The sequence below is a fragment of the Mustela nigripes genome, chromosome 14 (genome assembly GCF_022355385.1).
Source record: "Mustela nigripes isolate SB6536 chromosome 14, MUSNIG.SB6536, whole genome shotgun sequence".
NCBI classification, from domain to species: domain Eukaryota; kingdom Metazoa; phylum Chordata; class Mammalia; order Carnivora; family Mustelidae; genus Mustela; species Mustela nigripes.
In genome coordinates, this window is record NC_081570.1 from 40,265,625 (window position 1) to 40,282,719 (window position 17,095).

The window sequence follows — 17,095 nt, forward strand, 5'->3', positions numbered from 1 at the left end:
TTATTCTCTTTTGTCAGTTCTCACAACTATAAAGTAGGGATTCAGTTTCTGGCTATCTCAAAGTAATGTGAAAATAGTGATTCACAGACCTGTACCCCTGGAGATAAAAATATATGTTTATAAAAAATAAAAAATTATATAATAAAAAAAAAGTAAGTCAATGAGTACAAAAGGGCAGAGGCAGGAACTAAGTAAGGTAGCTTCAGGGGAGGGAAGTGGAAAAGGAGAGGTTCCACTGAAGTGAACTGTTCAACTGAGGACCACAACCCCAGATTCATGCTCAAGACTGCATTATTCCTCATTAGTCCACCAGACACCACATTATCATTCCTGCTTCTGTGCTTTCCTTGCCTAGAATAAACTACCCAACAACTACATCCACATAACATATTTTGTTTCATAGTTCTTAAGTTGGTCCATCTGAAATCTTTCCCGACCACCCTCACCACCCCACTTATTCCCTTCCCATCTCCCAAGATGCCAGTTAAAATGGAATCTTCCTTTTCATTATCCTCACAGCACTATCTACTTTCATAATAGAAATTATTTCACTAGAAAGATCACGAGTTCTAGATTCAGTTTAAGACTGAATTTATGATTTAGGAATTCTCTGAGCTTCAGTTTACTCATCTTTGAAACAGGGATAACAATGACTGCCTCATGGTATTGTTTTAAGTGTTGTATAGGAACCAAGTAGAGTGAGCATAGTGGCTGGTGTATAACAGGTAATATGATTATTTTATGTGTGTGTGTCTGTGTGTGTGTGTATGTGTGTTTGTGTCTGTATTAAAAAATGAATAAAGGGGGGCACCTGGGTGGCTCGGTGGGTTGGGCCGCTGCCTTCGGCTCAGGTCATGCATGATCTCGGGGTCCTGGGATCGAGTTCCCCGTCGGGCTCTCTGCTTCCCTCTCTCTGTCTGCCTGCCTCTCTGTCTACTTGTGATCTCTCTCTGTCAAATAAATAAATTTTTTAAAAAATCTAAAAAAAAAAAAAAAGTGAATAAAGAGGCACCTGGGTGACTCAGTCAGTTAAGCACCTGCCTTCAGCTCAGGTCATGATCCCAGTGTCCTGGGATCAAGTATCGCATCATACTCTTTGCTCAGCAGGGAGCCTCCTTATCCCCCTCCTTGTGCATGTGCGCACTCTCTCTCTCTCGCTCTCTCTCTCACAGACAGATAGGTAGATAGATAAATAAATAATTTTTTTTCAAAAGTCATCTTAGAGTCTTTCAAAGGCAGGTGATAGGGAATTATCAAAGGAAGAGGAGACTGAAAGATAAGTGGTACAAAATAAGATGTTAGAAAACATCCTTCTGATCTTCATTTCTTTGTTTTGAAGATAACACAACAAAAAAAAAATGACATGAGTGATAAAAGTAGTTGAAGGAAAAAGTAATTTTAAATAAAGCTTAAAAACTTTTTATAAAATGATAACCTTAAACTCTATACCAAACTGCTAAGAGCAGAGACTTAATAATGACAGAAGGGGGAAAATATGCCTCTCAGAAAAAAGATTTTTACTGAAAATATAGTATTTAGAAATGTGAAGCTAGGTTAAAGACATGAATTCCTAACACATGAATAAAAAATAACTATGCACATTAAGGCCCAAATTGAGATGCTCTTATTTAGGTACTGAAATGATCTTATAAATAATTTGGGGAGTGCACAATTGTTAGCATGGAGGCAATAAATATCAGTTTGCGGATGGACCAAAGAACAAAGCAACTAATGTACAACATTTGCAAACACACACCCCCCCCAACAAATGTAAGCTATGATCAATCCTCTTGTCATTTCAGGCTTACAACATGTATAAGACAAGTAAGACTGCTACTCTTTCTCTCCTTTCACATGCACTAATAACAACAAAAATCATTTATATAGTGGTTATTATTCATAAAGGGTGACTGAACATAGAGGGGTAAAGGCATATGCCAAAAATTACATAGTTAATCTGAGTTACAGAGTCAAGACAGGAAACTAAGTTCATAGATTCAAGACAAAAACTAGTTTGAAATATCCTAAACCACTTTTTAGCCTCAAAATGCGCTTGCTAAATGTTTTAACTCTTTCTATACTCAATCTGACTCATTTAAACTAGAATGTTATCCAATATAATAAAAGCACGTTTCAGAAAGTAATTAAAAACAGAAAAGAAAATGAGGCAAATGGTTAAACAAATGACAGTTTTTCTATTTTCCATTCCAGAAATGAAACTAAGGCTATGCTGAATAGGCCCAGCAAAAGTAGATTTGCTGGCAGCACTGATTCAACAAACTTAATTGAAAAAATACCTGTATGTTAGGTTAAATCCAGTGCTATATATTATAAGCATAAAAATACACAATAATTCCTATCCTCGAGATCATACTACTTCACACTAGATGGTATTTTATAGAAAAAACAGTGTCTTAAAATACTTCTTTAAATTTATTCAAGAAACCCCAGAAGGATTCTGTAATAAAACAAAACTGCAGAAATAAACAAATAAATAAATAACAGACTAAAAATATTAACAGACCAATATAATTACCACTAGGTGTCACTGTGATACAAAGTTGTTGGCTGCCTTTAGGCTTTCTTTACACACTGCAGAGCCTTCCTGATAATAACAAAACTGGATCTTATTTAGCATCTCTTTGCATTTTAACATTTATATATACAGAGAAAAATTACTATTTATCCAATTTCTTAATAACAGTAAGTTGGACTATGTATACAAAGTATTTAACAATTATATTTCAGGTCACCTAAACTTTACGGAACATATTTTTAAATTTTCCTCTGGTAAATATTTTAATAAATAAACAAATACATACATATGCTTATTTACTGAACTATTTATTTTCTCAGCAGATATTGCTCTGTGCTAATCACTGTGCTTGCAGAATTTAAATAAGATCTAGTCTCTCAGTTTGAGAAGTTAACATTGACAAAGGAAACCTGAAAAACAAAGAAAGAGTAAGATGTTTTGAAATCCACAAATGAGGGGCCCCTGGGTGGCTCAGTGGGTTAAGCCTCTGAATTCAGCTTGGGTCCTGATCTCAGGGTCCTGGGATAGAGCCCTGTGTCTGGCTCTCTGCTCAGCAGGGAGCCTGCTTCTTCCTCTCTCTCTCTGCCTGCCTCTCTGCCTACTTGTGATCTCTGCCTGTCAAATAGATAAATAAAATCTTTAGGGGGAAAATAAGATCCATGAATAAATCAACTTAACTTTTTCCATGGAGGTTAGGAAAGGTTTCATAAAGGAGAGATATTTACATGTAATATTAGAATATGTGAGTTTTCTCACACAGGAGGGGCAAATCAAATAGAATATAGGAAATAAAGAACCACTGAAAGATGTATAATAAGATTTACTTTCTAGAAACATCACTATAGGACAAGTATGCAATACAGACTAGAGAAATAAAGAAAATGAAAGAATAGAAATCGGAGGAATTGCGTTAATAATTCATGAAAGAGGGGCACCTGGGTAGTTCAGTCATTAAGCATCTGCCTTTGGCTCAGGTCAAGATCCCAGGGTCCTGGGATTGAGCCCTGCATTGGGCTCCCTGTTCAGTGGGAAGCCTGCTTCTCCCTCTCCCACTTGCCCCTGCTTCTGTTCCCTCTCTTGCTCTGTCTCTCTCTGTCAAATAAATAAATAAAGTCTTTTAAAAATAAAATAATTCATGAAAGAGATTAACTCTTGAACTGTAACAGAGGTCATAAAAATGAAGGAAGAATTCATATAATATTACTATAAAACAGAACTTAATCAACCAAATGCAGTGAAAGAAGAAAAAATTTTCCATTAAGTCCCAAATATCTCTGCACATAACTTCCACAGTGATGCATATTAACAAACTTAACAGTGAACACAGAAAAGACGCATGATATGATTCTTTGGCATGCAATTCAATTCATAAAAACTGGAATAATTAGAAGGAGAAGCTTTGAGTTGTACCATATCAGTATATAATCTCTTTTGAATCATATTTTATTTCTATGTTTATAACTATTTCATTTGTTTTCAAACAGAATGATGACTTGACTTTCTACTCTTTAAGTCTGCTTTTACAATTAATTATAAAGCCAACAGCTTAACAAATGTGTTTTCTGGAAATTCTATCACATGTTTTTATAACAAAGCTATAAAACAGTTTCACAGACTATCCTCCAGACTCAGACAGAATTAAAGTAGGACATTAACATCCCGAGAAGCCAGCATTTCTGATCACCATCTTTGAAATAAGAAGGGATTTCACTCCAACTGAGTAAACCAATGAAAAGCGTGGTTCAAGTGATCCATTTATTTTCACCATATACCAAATATTCCAACAAAAAGAATCACGTCACTTTGAAATGAGACATTGTTAACTACTCAGCCACATGATACAAAATAGCAGTTCAAATCTATTTAATATATGACTTCTTTCCAGTTTTTTAAAAACAGATAAAAATCTGAGATAATTTTAATTAAAAGAAATAGTGTGATATGGTACTGAATTCTTTGCCCTATAATAAATATATTCATCACTAAACTAGGAAAGTAAAGTCAAGTCTAGTAAAACCCTATATAAGGGGTTTCCTACTAACACACCAAGGATGCCTTAGCAATATTACTGAAAATCTATATGAACAATAAGCAGGACCAAATCTGATTAATTACTATTGTAAAAATAAATAAAACTATTTTTCAAATATCAGTAGATAGGTTTTGGTAATTATAAAATTATAAATTCGTTTTAAATATCAACTTAGAGATAGAAAGTTATTAAAAAAAAAAAAGAACCAAGCATACTTCGAAGCTAAAGAATATAATAACTGAATTGAAAAGTCACTAAAGGGGCTCAACAACAGACTTGATCAACCAGAATAAAGAATATGTAAACCTGAAGACAAGTCATTTGAAATTATCCAGTCAGAAGAGAAAAAAGAAAAAAGGCAAGAGAAAGAGTGAAAAAAGCCAGAGGACTAATGGGAAACCATTAAAGGACCAATACAGGCATTATGGGAGTTGCAGAAAATAAGGCAAAGGAGCAGAAGGCTTATTTGAAGAAATAATAGTGAACACATCCTGGGGTAGGAAACAGATTCATAAAGCATAAAGGACCCAAAAAATAATAATCACATTAAAATCAAGTTTTTGAATTAAAGGACAAAAAGGAATTTGAAAGCAACAAGTGTAAAGTTCATCACATAAAGGGAGCTCCCAGTATCAGCAGATTTTTAACTAAAACTTTGCAGGCCAGAGGGGATAAAATGATATATTAAAAGTGCTGAAAGAATAAAGCTACCAAACAAGAATACTATATTCAGGAAACCTGTTCTTCATCTATTAAGGACAAATAAAAAATTTCCCCAGATAAACAAAAGCTGAGAAAGTTCAACACTGCTTTAAAAGAAACACTAAAGTGAGTACTCCAGTTGTAACAAAAGGATACTAAATATCAACACAGGAGTATAAAGCTGTCAATGGTAAATATATAGACAACTACAAAACACTCTAGGCAAGTACAGAATACTGTAACAGTAGTGATTAATCACTTAATCTGGTACAGAAGCTAAAAGACAAAAGCATACAAAATAAGTATAACTATAAAATGCTAATGGTAGGGCGCCTGGGTGGCTCAGTGGGTTGGGCCGCTGCCTTCAGCTCAGGTCATGATCTCAGGGTCCTGGGATCGAGTCCCACATCGGGCTCTCTGCTCAGCGGGGGGCCTGCTTCCCTTCCTCTCTCTGTGATCTCTTCCCTTCCTCTCTCCTACTGTGATCTCTCTCTGTCAAATTAATAAATAAAATCTTTAAAAAAAAAATGCTAATGGTAAATATGAAAGGATGTAATTTGTGGTATCAATAATGAAGGGAAGAAATAAAGACTAGTTTTACTGGTGACTTAAGTCAGCAGGTTAAAATAGATTATTAAAACTATGTCTTATGTAAGCTCCCATGGTAACTGCAAAGATAACAGAGAAGATTAGAAGATAGAAAGAACACAGCTACAGAAGATACACACATACATACACACGTATACACACACACACACACAAAATGGAACAAAGATCAAAGCATGATACTACAAAAAAAAAAAAATCAATGAACACAAAGACGGAAAGAGAAAGGAACAAAAGCCACAAGACAAAGGAAATAATAAACAAAATAAAGATAGTAAGTCCTTTCCTACCAGTAATTACTTTAAATGTAATTGGATAAAACTCTGTAGACAGAAAAAAAAAAAGGCTGAATGGATTAAAAAAAAAGTACAACTATATGTATCTACAAGAGATTCACTTGAGATTCATGGACACACAGAATGATGGAAGGATAGAAAAAAATATTCTAGGGGTGCCTGGGTGGCTCAGTGGGTTAAAGCCTCTGCCTTCAGCTCAGGTCATGATCCCAGGGTCCTGCTTGGCAGGGAGCCTGCTTCCTCCTCTCTCTCTCTCTCTGCCTACTTGTGATCTCTGTCAAATAAAATCTTTAAAAGAAAAAAATATTCTATGCAAATGGTAACCAAAGCAGAACATGGTGGCCACACTTACATGGACTAAATAGAGTCTAAGTCAAAAACTTTCACAAGAGAGAAAGGACATAATGTAATGGTAAAAGAGTCAATTCACTAGGAAGATGTAACAATTATATACACATGTACCCAACATCAAAGCACACAATATATGAAGCAAACAATGACAGAGCTGAGGGGAGAAACACACAACAACATGATAATAGTAGGGGATTTCAATAATTGACAAAACTTCCACACAGAAGATCAATAAGCAAACATAAGACTCGAACAAACTGTACAACAAATGAACCTAACAGACACATACAAAACGTTACACTAAAAAGCAGCAAAATAGAAGCACACATGAAACATTCTCAAGAGTAGATGCCATGTTAAGTTGTAAATCAGTCATAATGAATTTAAGAAGAAGGAAGCAAAAGGAAACTACTATAGATTTTTAGTTTCATTATACTATAGTAGGAAAACATTCTTGATATGATTTCAATCTTCTTAAATCTATTAAGACTTGTTTGAGACCTGGGGCACCTAGGTGGCTCAGTTGGTTAAGCAACCAACACTTGATTTTGGCTCAGCTCATGATCAGGGCCATGAAATCAAGCCCTATTTCAGGGCCCATGCTCAGCAAGGAATCTGCTTGAGATTCTCTCCCTCTTCTACTTCCCCCATGCTCTCTCTCCCAAATAAATAAACAAACCTTTAGGGGTGCCCAGGTGGCTCAGTTGCTTAGTCAGCTGCCTTTTGCTCAGGTCATGATCCTGGAGTCCTGGCACTGAGTCCCACATCAGACTCCCTGCTCAGCACAGAATCTGCTTCTTCCTCTGCCCCTCCTCATGCTCACACACACTCTCTCTCCCAAATAAATAAATAAAAATCTTTAGAATAGAAATAAATCTTTAAAAAAAGAAAAAAAAAGACTTGTGTGTGATCTAACATGTCATCTATCCTGGAAAATTCTGGAATTAAACAACTTATGCTTAAACAACCAAAAGATCAAAGAAAAAAATCAAAAGAGAAATTAAAAAACATCTGGAGACATATGCAAACAAAAATACAACACACCAAAGAAAAAACTTCAGGGATGTAGGAAAAGCAGGAAAGTTTATAGCAGTAAATGCCTACATTTATTAAAAAAAAAAAAAAAACAAGAAAGATTTAATAAACAACTTAATATACCTCAAGTAACTTTTAAAAAAGGAAAAAGCTAGGCTCAAAGTTAGAAAAAGGGAGGAAATAATAAAGATTAGAGCAGAAATTAAAAGAGAATAGAAAAAATAATTTTAAAAAATCAGCAAAACTAGAGTTGATATTAGAAAAGATCAAGAAAACTGATAAACTATTAGCCTAAACTAAGAAAATAAAGAAGACTCAGTAAAAGCAGAAAGGAAGAAGGAGCCATTACAATTGATGTCACAGAAATAATATGAATATAGACTACTAGGCACAATTATATGCCAACAAATGGGATAACCTGGTAGAAATGGGTAAATTCATAGAAACGTATCACCTACAAAGACTGAATCTGAAGAAACAGAAAATCTAAATAAATCTATAACTAGTAAAGAGACTGAATCAGTAATGAACTTCCCAAAAAAGAAAAATTCAGTACCAGGTGGTTTCAAAAGAGAATGTTACCAAACATCTGAAGAAAAATTAATATAACTCTTTCTCAAACTAATCCCCAAAATTAGAAAGAACACTTCCAAATTCATTTTATGAAGTCATTATTACCCTGATGTCAAAGCCAAACAGGGACACTAAAAGAACAAGAATAAAAACCTATAAGCCAACATTACCCTGATGAACATGAATGCAAAAATCTTCAACAAAATATTAGAAAGCCAAATTCAACAGGACATTAAAAAGATCATACACCATAACCAAATGAAATTTACATATGTGAGGGAAAGATGGTTCAACATATGGAATCCATCAATCAATGTGATACACCATATTAACAAAATGAAGAGAAAACTGTTACAAGATCATCTCAATAGATGCCAAAAAAGCATTCAACAAAATTCAACACCATTTCATGATAAAAATATGCAAACCAGAAATAGAAGAAAATTACCGCAACATAATAAAGGCTATATATGAAATGTCCACAGCTAATATCATACCCAATGGTGAAAACTAAAATCTTTTCCTCTAAAGATCATGAACAATGCAAGAATGCCCATTGTTGCCACTTTTATTCATCAGAATATCTGAAGTCCTCACCAGAGCAATTGGGGAATAAAAAGAAAGAAAAGGCATCCAAATCAGAAAGCAAGAAAGAAAAGGCATCCAAATCAGAAAGCAAGAAATAAAATTATGTTTCAAATATTATATGTAGAAAACCCTAAGATTCCATTTAAAAAAAAAGTGATGGAAATAACAAGCAAATTTAGCAAAGTTACAAGATACAAAATTAACACCCCAAAACTAGCTATATTTCTCTACATGAACAACAAACAATCTAAAAAGGAAACTAATAAAACAATCTCATTTACAATACCATCAAAAACAATAATACACAGGAATAAACTTAACCAAGAAAGCAAGATTTGTACAATGAAAGCAAAAAACAATGTTAAAGTACAGAAGAAACAAATGAAAAGACATCACATGTTCATGGATTAAAAGACTTAATACTGTTAAAATATCTATGCCATCCAAAGCAAGCTACAGATTCAGTATGATCCCTATCAAAATCCCAAAGGCATCTTTGCAGACATTTTTGCAGAAAACAGTGTTATAATTTATAAGGAACCACAAAGGATCCTATATAGCCAAAACAATCTCGAGAAAGAAAAATGAAGCTGATGGCCTCATACTTCCTGAAATCAAAACATTTTACAAAGTAATCAAGACAGTACCTACTGGCATAAAGAAAAACATACGGAGCAATGGAACAGAATAGCAAGTCCAGAAATTAATCCAGGCAAATGGGTCAAATAATTTGACAAGAATGCCAAGTCTACACAATGGAGAAAGGATAGTCTTTTTAATAAATGGTGTGGGGGGGAAACTGGGTTTCTACAGGCAAAAGGTTGGACCCTTATTCCATATACAAAACTTGACTTAAAACGGATTAAAGACTCAAACACAAGTTCTGAAACTATAAAACCCATAGAAGAAAATATAAAGCAAAAGCTTCACACATTGGTCCTGGCAATGATTTCATGGATATGATTCCAGAAGCAAAGACAACAAAAGTAAAATAGACAACTGGGACTAGATTAAACTAAAAAGCTTTAGCGCAGCAAAGGAAACAGTCAATGAGATTGTAAAGGAGAAAATATCTGCAAAGCATGTATTTGATAAGGAGTTGATATTCAAAATAAAGAAAAGTAAATAACCTAATTTAAAGATGGGAAAAGGCCCTGAATAAGCATTTCTCTAAAGAAGACATACAAATAACCAACAAGTATATGAGAAGATGCTCAATGTTGCTAATGAACATAAAATAGCAAGTGCTGGCAAGGATGTGGAAACATTGGAATGCCTATGCATTTTATGTTGGTGGGAATGTTAAAATGGTGCATCCATTATGGAAAAGAATATGGACATTCCCCCCAAAAATAAAAAAGAACCAAATACAATCCAATAGCTCCACATTTGTGTATTTACCCCCCAAAAATTGCAAGTAGGATCTTGAGGTATTTGCAAACCCATGTTCACTGCAGCGTTATTCATAATATCCAAGAGGTGAAAACAAGCTAAATGTCCATGGATGAGTGAGTGGATAAAGAAAATGTAGTATATACATACAATGGATTACTATTCAGCATTTAAAAAGAAGAAGAAAATCTTGTAATATGCTACCACATGGATGAAACTTAAGGATATTATGCTTAGGGAAATAAGCCAGACACAGAAGGACAAACACTGTATGATTCCACTTATTATGATATATTTATAGTAGTCAAACTCATCTAAGCAGAAAGTAGAATGCTGGTTGCCAAGGGCTGATAGAAGGGAAAAATGGAGGTTGCCATTTGATGGATACAGTTTTAATTACATAAGATGAAAAAGTTCTAGAGATCTGCTGTACAACAATGTGCATGCATATAGTTAACAATTGTACATTTAAAAATTTGTTAAAAGGATACATATCATATTATGTGCTTTTTTTTTTTTTTTTTTTTAGCACAATTGAAGGAAAAAAGGGAGGAGTGGGAATGAGCATGGGAAAAAAATGAATGGACTAATGAAATCTGGGCAGAAGGAGATACATGTACAAAGGCCCTGAGTGAGCTAATAACCTATTCAAGAACTTGAAACAACACTAAAACAATTTAGGCATGGTGAACAAGGATGAAAGTGGTAACAAATGAAAACCAGAGATGTAGCAGGAGCCTGACCAGCCAGGGACATAGAGACCATGATGAAAGATTTTAATTTCATCCTAAATCAACAGAAAGTTTCTAAATGGCTTTAAGTAAAGGAATAACAATCTGATTAGTGTTTGAGAATGACCAATATTCTAACAGTTTTGCCTTTCTCTGCAATGTACCTCTTCTTCTCCCCCCGCCTTTTTTTTAAAAGTAGGCTCCATGCCCAGCTTGGAGCCCAGTGCAGGGCTTTTTCTCACAATCCTGAGATCAAGACCTGAGCTGAGATCAAGAGTCAGATGCTTTACCTACTAAACCACCCAGGGGCCCCTGTAATATACCTCAAGTAAAATAATTAAATAAAATTAGGCAAGAATCTTCCTTTAAAAAACAAAAGCAAAATTTCAGAAATATCTGGAATTTAGATTTAAGGCAAAATTACATTAATGAGTCAGATAATCTTAATCAAATATGAATACAACACAGTTTGTCTATAGTAATCTAAAAGGGGCACCTGGGTGGCTGAATTGGTTAAGCATCTGCCTTAGGTTCAGATCATGATCCCACAGTCCTGGGATCCAGCCCCACATCAGGGTCCTCCTGCCCACCTCTGCTCCTCTGCCTGCCTCTCTGCCTGCTTGTGCTCTCTCTGTCAAATAAATAAATAAAATCCTTAAAAAAGAAAGGAAGCGGGGCACCTGGGTGGCTCAGTGGGTTAAAGCCTCTGCCTTCAGCTCAGGTCATGATCCCAAGGTCCTGGGATCAAGCCCCGCAACGGGCTCTCCGCTCAGCGAGAAGCCTGCTTCCCCTACCCCATCTGACTGCCTCTCTGCCTACTTGTGATCTGTCAAATAAATAAATAAAATCTTTAAAAAAAAAAGAAGAAGAAGTAGAAGAAAGGAAGGGGGGAAGGACAAGGGAAAAGGAAAGGAAAGGAAAGGAAAGGAAAGGAAAGGAAAGGAAAGGAAAGGAAAGGAAAGGAATGGAATCGGGTAAAATCTATCCAATAATGGCAGCCATACACTTTAAGTTTCCTTTGAAAGTATAGTATTGAAGCAATTATTCAACTGGAAGTTATTCAACTGGCAGGTAGAAGGAATGATAGAAACATGTCTTATTTCTGATCTCTCATTAACCATAACATAAAAACAGAATAAATTTCAGCTATAAAGTACAACACACAATATATTTAAAAGTTTGATTTGCATCTGCCCTAAAACAGCATCTTATACCAGTCCATGTAAGTGAACAAAAGAATTATTCTCAAACTTGCCTCAGTATCAACACAGTATTTCAAAATGAAGCACAATTATCTGTATGGAAAATATCAGTTTCAATTTGCCTTTTTTCCCTTCTTATTGGCAGTCAACTCAAAAGAAAAGAATATAAACTAAATGTTTGCCTAGTGAATTGTTTATTTATGAAGGCTTTATGCTAGGAAAAACCTTACCAACAGTACAGCTGTCTTCAAGTACCACATCAACATTTCTGTCTCTGTACTCAACCCTGAAGTCCAGCATCCGAGGCTGCCGTTCTACAATTTGCCTAGATGGCATTACAGGTCGAAATGCTGAAGAGGAAGAGGGAGCAGGAGCTGAACCTGGGTGACTTGGATCAAATGCAGGTCCTGGTATAGTCTCACCTCCATAGTCACTGAAATATTGACATAAAAAAAAAAGATTATCATCAATCAAATCCTTACAGATTACCACTAAGGACTCATTCCATACTTGGCTTGTGTTGGTTTTCCAATCACATTTACCTACCTATGCATCAAGGCCTAACTAAAGTTTTACTTCCTCCACAAAATCTTCCCTAGCAACTGAAAGCCACTACTACTCTCCCTCCCATCTTTGTCTTTCTATGTCTATTAGCAGTATCATACATATCATTTAGCATTTAATCATATTTTTGCCTTATATTGTTATGATGTTATTAGAGCATTAATTTCTGTGAATTAAGAAGTGTCTTCTTCATTCACTTTCATTTGCTCACTGAAAGATTTGATTAACTCTACTTTCCACAAAACTCAGAAATTAAGCATTCTTAAATCTCCATTCTATCATACTCCTCAGTCTTAAAAGATTATTTTTTCCCTGCTTTGCATAGAAAGCAGATGCCATCAAGATGAAATTCCCTTACTTTTTTGACAACAAACCACCAACTAACCAGCAACTAACCAGCAACTCTTTTTCTCTTTCTGTAAAACAGGGGCAACATCATTCTATCTAAAACCATCTTCTAATTAGCTTTACATTATGGCATACTTTTCCTTTCCAGTATCTTCAACATCACCTTCTCTTCTAGATTCTTCTCAATGACACTTAAACATGTTGAAATCTTAAAAAATAAAAATACAATCTTTGTTCTGCCCACTTAATAGTTATCTCATTTGTTAAAAGGGAAAATTAATTATACTTGTAGGGATTAAGTCAGATAAATGCAAGAAAAGCTTAGCACACTGCCTGGTACCTGGTAAGATCTCAAACTCAAACTCTCCAAAGTTTAACTCATTTATGTCTCCCCAAGCATGATCCTCCCTCCATTATTCCTCGTATCAGCTATCCAAGCCAGAAACTGCTGGCCATTATCCTTGATAACTTCTTCTCTCACAACTCCCATATCTAGTCAGTCCTTTCAATTTTACCATCTAAAAATCTTTTAGTTAAGTTATCCACCTTTCCCCTCTGAAGCTGACACACTACCACATGCCACAAGCACCTCTTGCACAGGCAGATACAATAGCCTCCTAACTAATGATTGTTCCCTTGCTCCCTTGCATGTCATTCCTCACCATCACAAAAATGAAATTATAGAAATGTCTTCATGTCATTTTCTTCAATATTCCCCTCTGCTCTTCATACAGAGCTAAAGAGGTGTATAAGTCCCTATATGATCCAAATCCTATCTACCTCCCCAGCCTTAGCTTGTGCTAGGCTATCTCCAATCTCTTTATGTTAACAGCCACAACAGCCTTTCATTTCTTCTGTCTCACCTTGATCCTTCTCATTTCATAGGGGAACACAGATTATTCCTTCTAAGCATGTTCTTTCTTTCCCATCTCATCCCAATATCCATCTTTCTTCTAGCTAATTATATTTAGCCTTCATATCTCAGATTTAATGTTTTTCAACTCAGAGCATGTTTTACTACCTCAGACTGGCTCTAATTCCTCAACACTACCAATTATAATTGATATTAATCATTTGACATTTAAGACCCCCCCAGAGAATAGAAGTTCCAGAAGGGCAAAGTTCACATTTGTTCATTTAACGGCTGTATCCTCTGCCTGGAGCTCAAGATTTTACAGAGAAAATGCTTAAATATTTAACAAACCAGTGAGTAAAGGAATAATTATTAAAGAATTTGATTTTTTTCTCACTTAGTTTATCATATATAGTCACTTCTTTTTCCCCTCATAGGGAGAAGTAAAGAAGAAAAGAACATAAAGAATGCTTCCATTGAAACGTCATTATTGCACGTTATGTTCCACCACCACCAAAACTACAAGCTCAGTTCTAAAACATCTTTTTTCTCACTCTAAATTTAAGGGAAAAAACAACAGATTGGAAATCTGCACAGGAACAACAAAAACAAGAACGACCAAAAACCCACAAGTAAGTACTAGTCTTATGAAAACTCAGAAGAAAATATTTACATTTACTTCACACTTTTGCTCTGATTAGTGTTTACCAAATTTAGATTACAAAATTGATTTTGTGCATTGTGCTTGTCTTTTAAACAATAGGACAGGATAGGATAGGATACAAATGATTAGTACATGGCACTTAATAGTTAGAACCAAGTATTGTTTCCCAAAACTTTTGATTCTGATAAATATTTGCATATGTGCGTTTTGGATTCCAAATATTTCTCATTGTAGGTAATAATGATGAGAGTTCAGATACTCTAGTAATCACTGATCCAAAGGCAAAAATCTACACTTTCTCCCAGTTGTTAGATTCAAGAAAAGTAATCTTAGAAGTAAGACATAGAAAAGAAAATATCCAAAGCAGGAAAGAATATCACTGTTGGAATCCACTGTTGAAGTACCTATGAAGAGAATCTGTACAATGATATTTCATATCTCTAATTTTGTCACAACTTCTAGGAATCTCGGAAAAATAGCTAACATTAACAGGCTGGTCCCTGACTTACTGTTTTCTTAATTTCTCTTAATTTCTCAAAATTCATCCTTCTATTGTCTATTCTAGCATTCTGCAAAATTCTATTTGTCCTTTGGTGTATGTTTCCCCAATAGATTCTGTAAATAGGGGATACTAGATAGAGATCATTTGTTAGGAAGAGAGAACGAAAGCCTTCCTTCTTCCTTATTTGCATATATTTCTATCAGTATCATCCTATAGCTTTTAGTCTCCTGGCTTTTCTCAGCATTCATATAACCAGATTTCTGACAACCCCTCAGACACCAATAGCAGCTAGATAGTGTGCATTCCACAGCTACCTGATCCTAACTTGGGTCTAACAGGCTCCTCAGAGCTTGAAAGTTCTGTTAATCCCTTGACCAAGACCTGAGAGTGGTAACTTCCTGAAGCAGTTACTGTATATAGGTTACTTCAGTTTTACTTTATTGCTCATTTAGTTCTCCACACCTGTGTAACCAATTCTACATTAAACTTGAAATACCCGATATTTATTTATTTATTTATTTATTTATTTATTGGTAATGGAGGTGTCCCAGAAATGGGATTCAGTTACTGGTTTGATTGTGTCCTTGACCTTCAATATACTGATGAGCTCCATGGCAGTGGAAAATGGGATACTAGTGAGCATGCACTGGCATAATGATTAAATTATCACTTATGATTAAATTATCACTTATGGTTCATTATGATCATATACCTATTAAAACAAGTGCCTAAAGGGACAAATGATTATTTGATTTGGCCATTATAGATTATAGTGGCAATAATGACAAAATAAAGACTTTGAGCTGGCTGCTTCTGACTCTAATGGAAAGCTTAAACAGAAGAAAATGACACACTTAGGGCTATTAACGTTCAGTTCAAGCCATGACAAGAAAGCTAAAGCTTTTGAAGTAGCACTTTATTATTTCCCATCCTCCGGGTATGATCCTACTGAGAATCACACACAAAATTTAATTTTGCAGCTTAAATAACTACAGTGGAAGCTGAGTACATGTACTTTCTAAGTTTCTTTTGTGAATATTACAACACTGTTTTAGAAAGAGTGGGACCCTAAAATGTGGAATAGGGATACCCGAGTAGATTCAGAAGAAGGTTACAAACTTGAACTCAGAGTCTCTCCCAGCCTTTTTTGTAAAGACAAACAACTCCCCCTCTCATGACTGAGGTTAGTCTCCTCTTGCTTGAAAACTGGCAATGCTCTTACTTGAGACTGCTGCCTTTGAAAAGGGATGCCTATTGTCAAAACCTACCCCCACCATTCCTTACTACGTCTAAAATTAGATCTAGGCATGCTCCAAGAGAATAAGTACAATGTCTTAACTGAGAGAAGGCTTATATCCAAAATTATAAGATTTGGATACATCAAAAAACTAGGGAATAGGTAAGGAAATCAATTTGAAGTGAATTTGACCAAAAGAGTTTGGATAGGGCCAAATATAACATGTTTGCTTAAGCAGCTGTAAGTCCTCTAATAATATGCTTGTTGACTGAATGAAGCTTAAGTCCCAAAGGAGTCTAAATTTAATGAGGATGAAATGCCCAAACTTTCCTGGCAAAATGTAGAAGAAATCCTGATGCTTAGAAAAATAAGAATGCTCAAGTGGATTTCCATGTACAATCTAAACATACATACATCCTCCTACTACATCATCCATGAGGTCCCAGAGGACACTGCACTAAAGCATTAAGAAATACAGTAGTAAGGGAAAGTCTGCATTCTTGAAAAACTGTAGTGGCTGTCTTCCATAGGTTGAGGAGATGACACGGAGTAAGTTTCCTTAATGAGTATGAGATCCCAAAGTGCTCAGTTCAAATGGCAGAATTTAGTAAGAAAAAGGTGGGAGCAATTATGTTAATGGACAGCATAGACAAGACGTGGCAATCAGAAGATTTCAACCTTCAGAGATCTTTAGAGGTGTTTAACTGAACGGGATTATTATGATTATTATTCCCCCACCCCCAACCCTGAGAGAGCATGCACAAGCGTGGTGGGGGAGAAAGAGAGAATCCTAAACAGGCTCCATGCCCAGCCCCAAGAGGGCTCAATCTCATAATCCTGAGAGATCACAATCTGAGCCTAAAATCAAAAGTAGGACACTTAA

The 17,095-nt window shown here is 35.3% G+C and overlaps 1 protein-coding gene across 1 annotated transcript in view; it reads right to left on the bottom strand.

The window, feature by feature from the left end:
• The window catches only part of FAF1 (Fas associated factor 1), a 537,816-nt gene that overhangs the window by 386,848 nt on the left and 133,873 nt on the right, over nucleotides 1-17,095 (bottom strand). Inside the window, exon 4 of the mRNA XM_059374699.1 lies at nucleotides 12,275-12,477. Coding sequence (XP_059230682.1) covers nucleotides 12,275-12,477 — 203 coding nt within the window. The remainder of the gene's footprint in view (nucleotides 1-12,274; nucleotides 12,478-17,095) is intronic.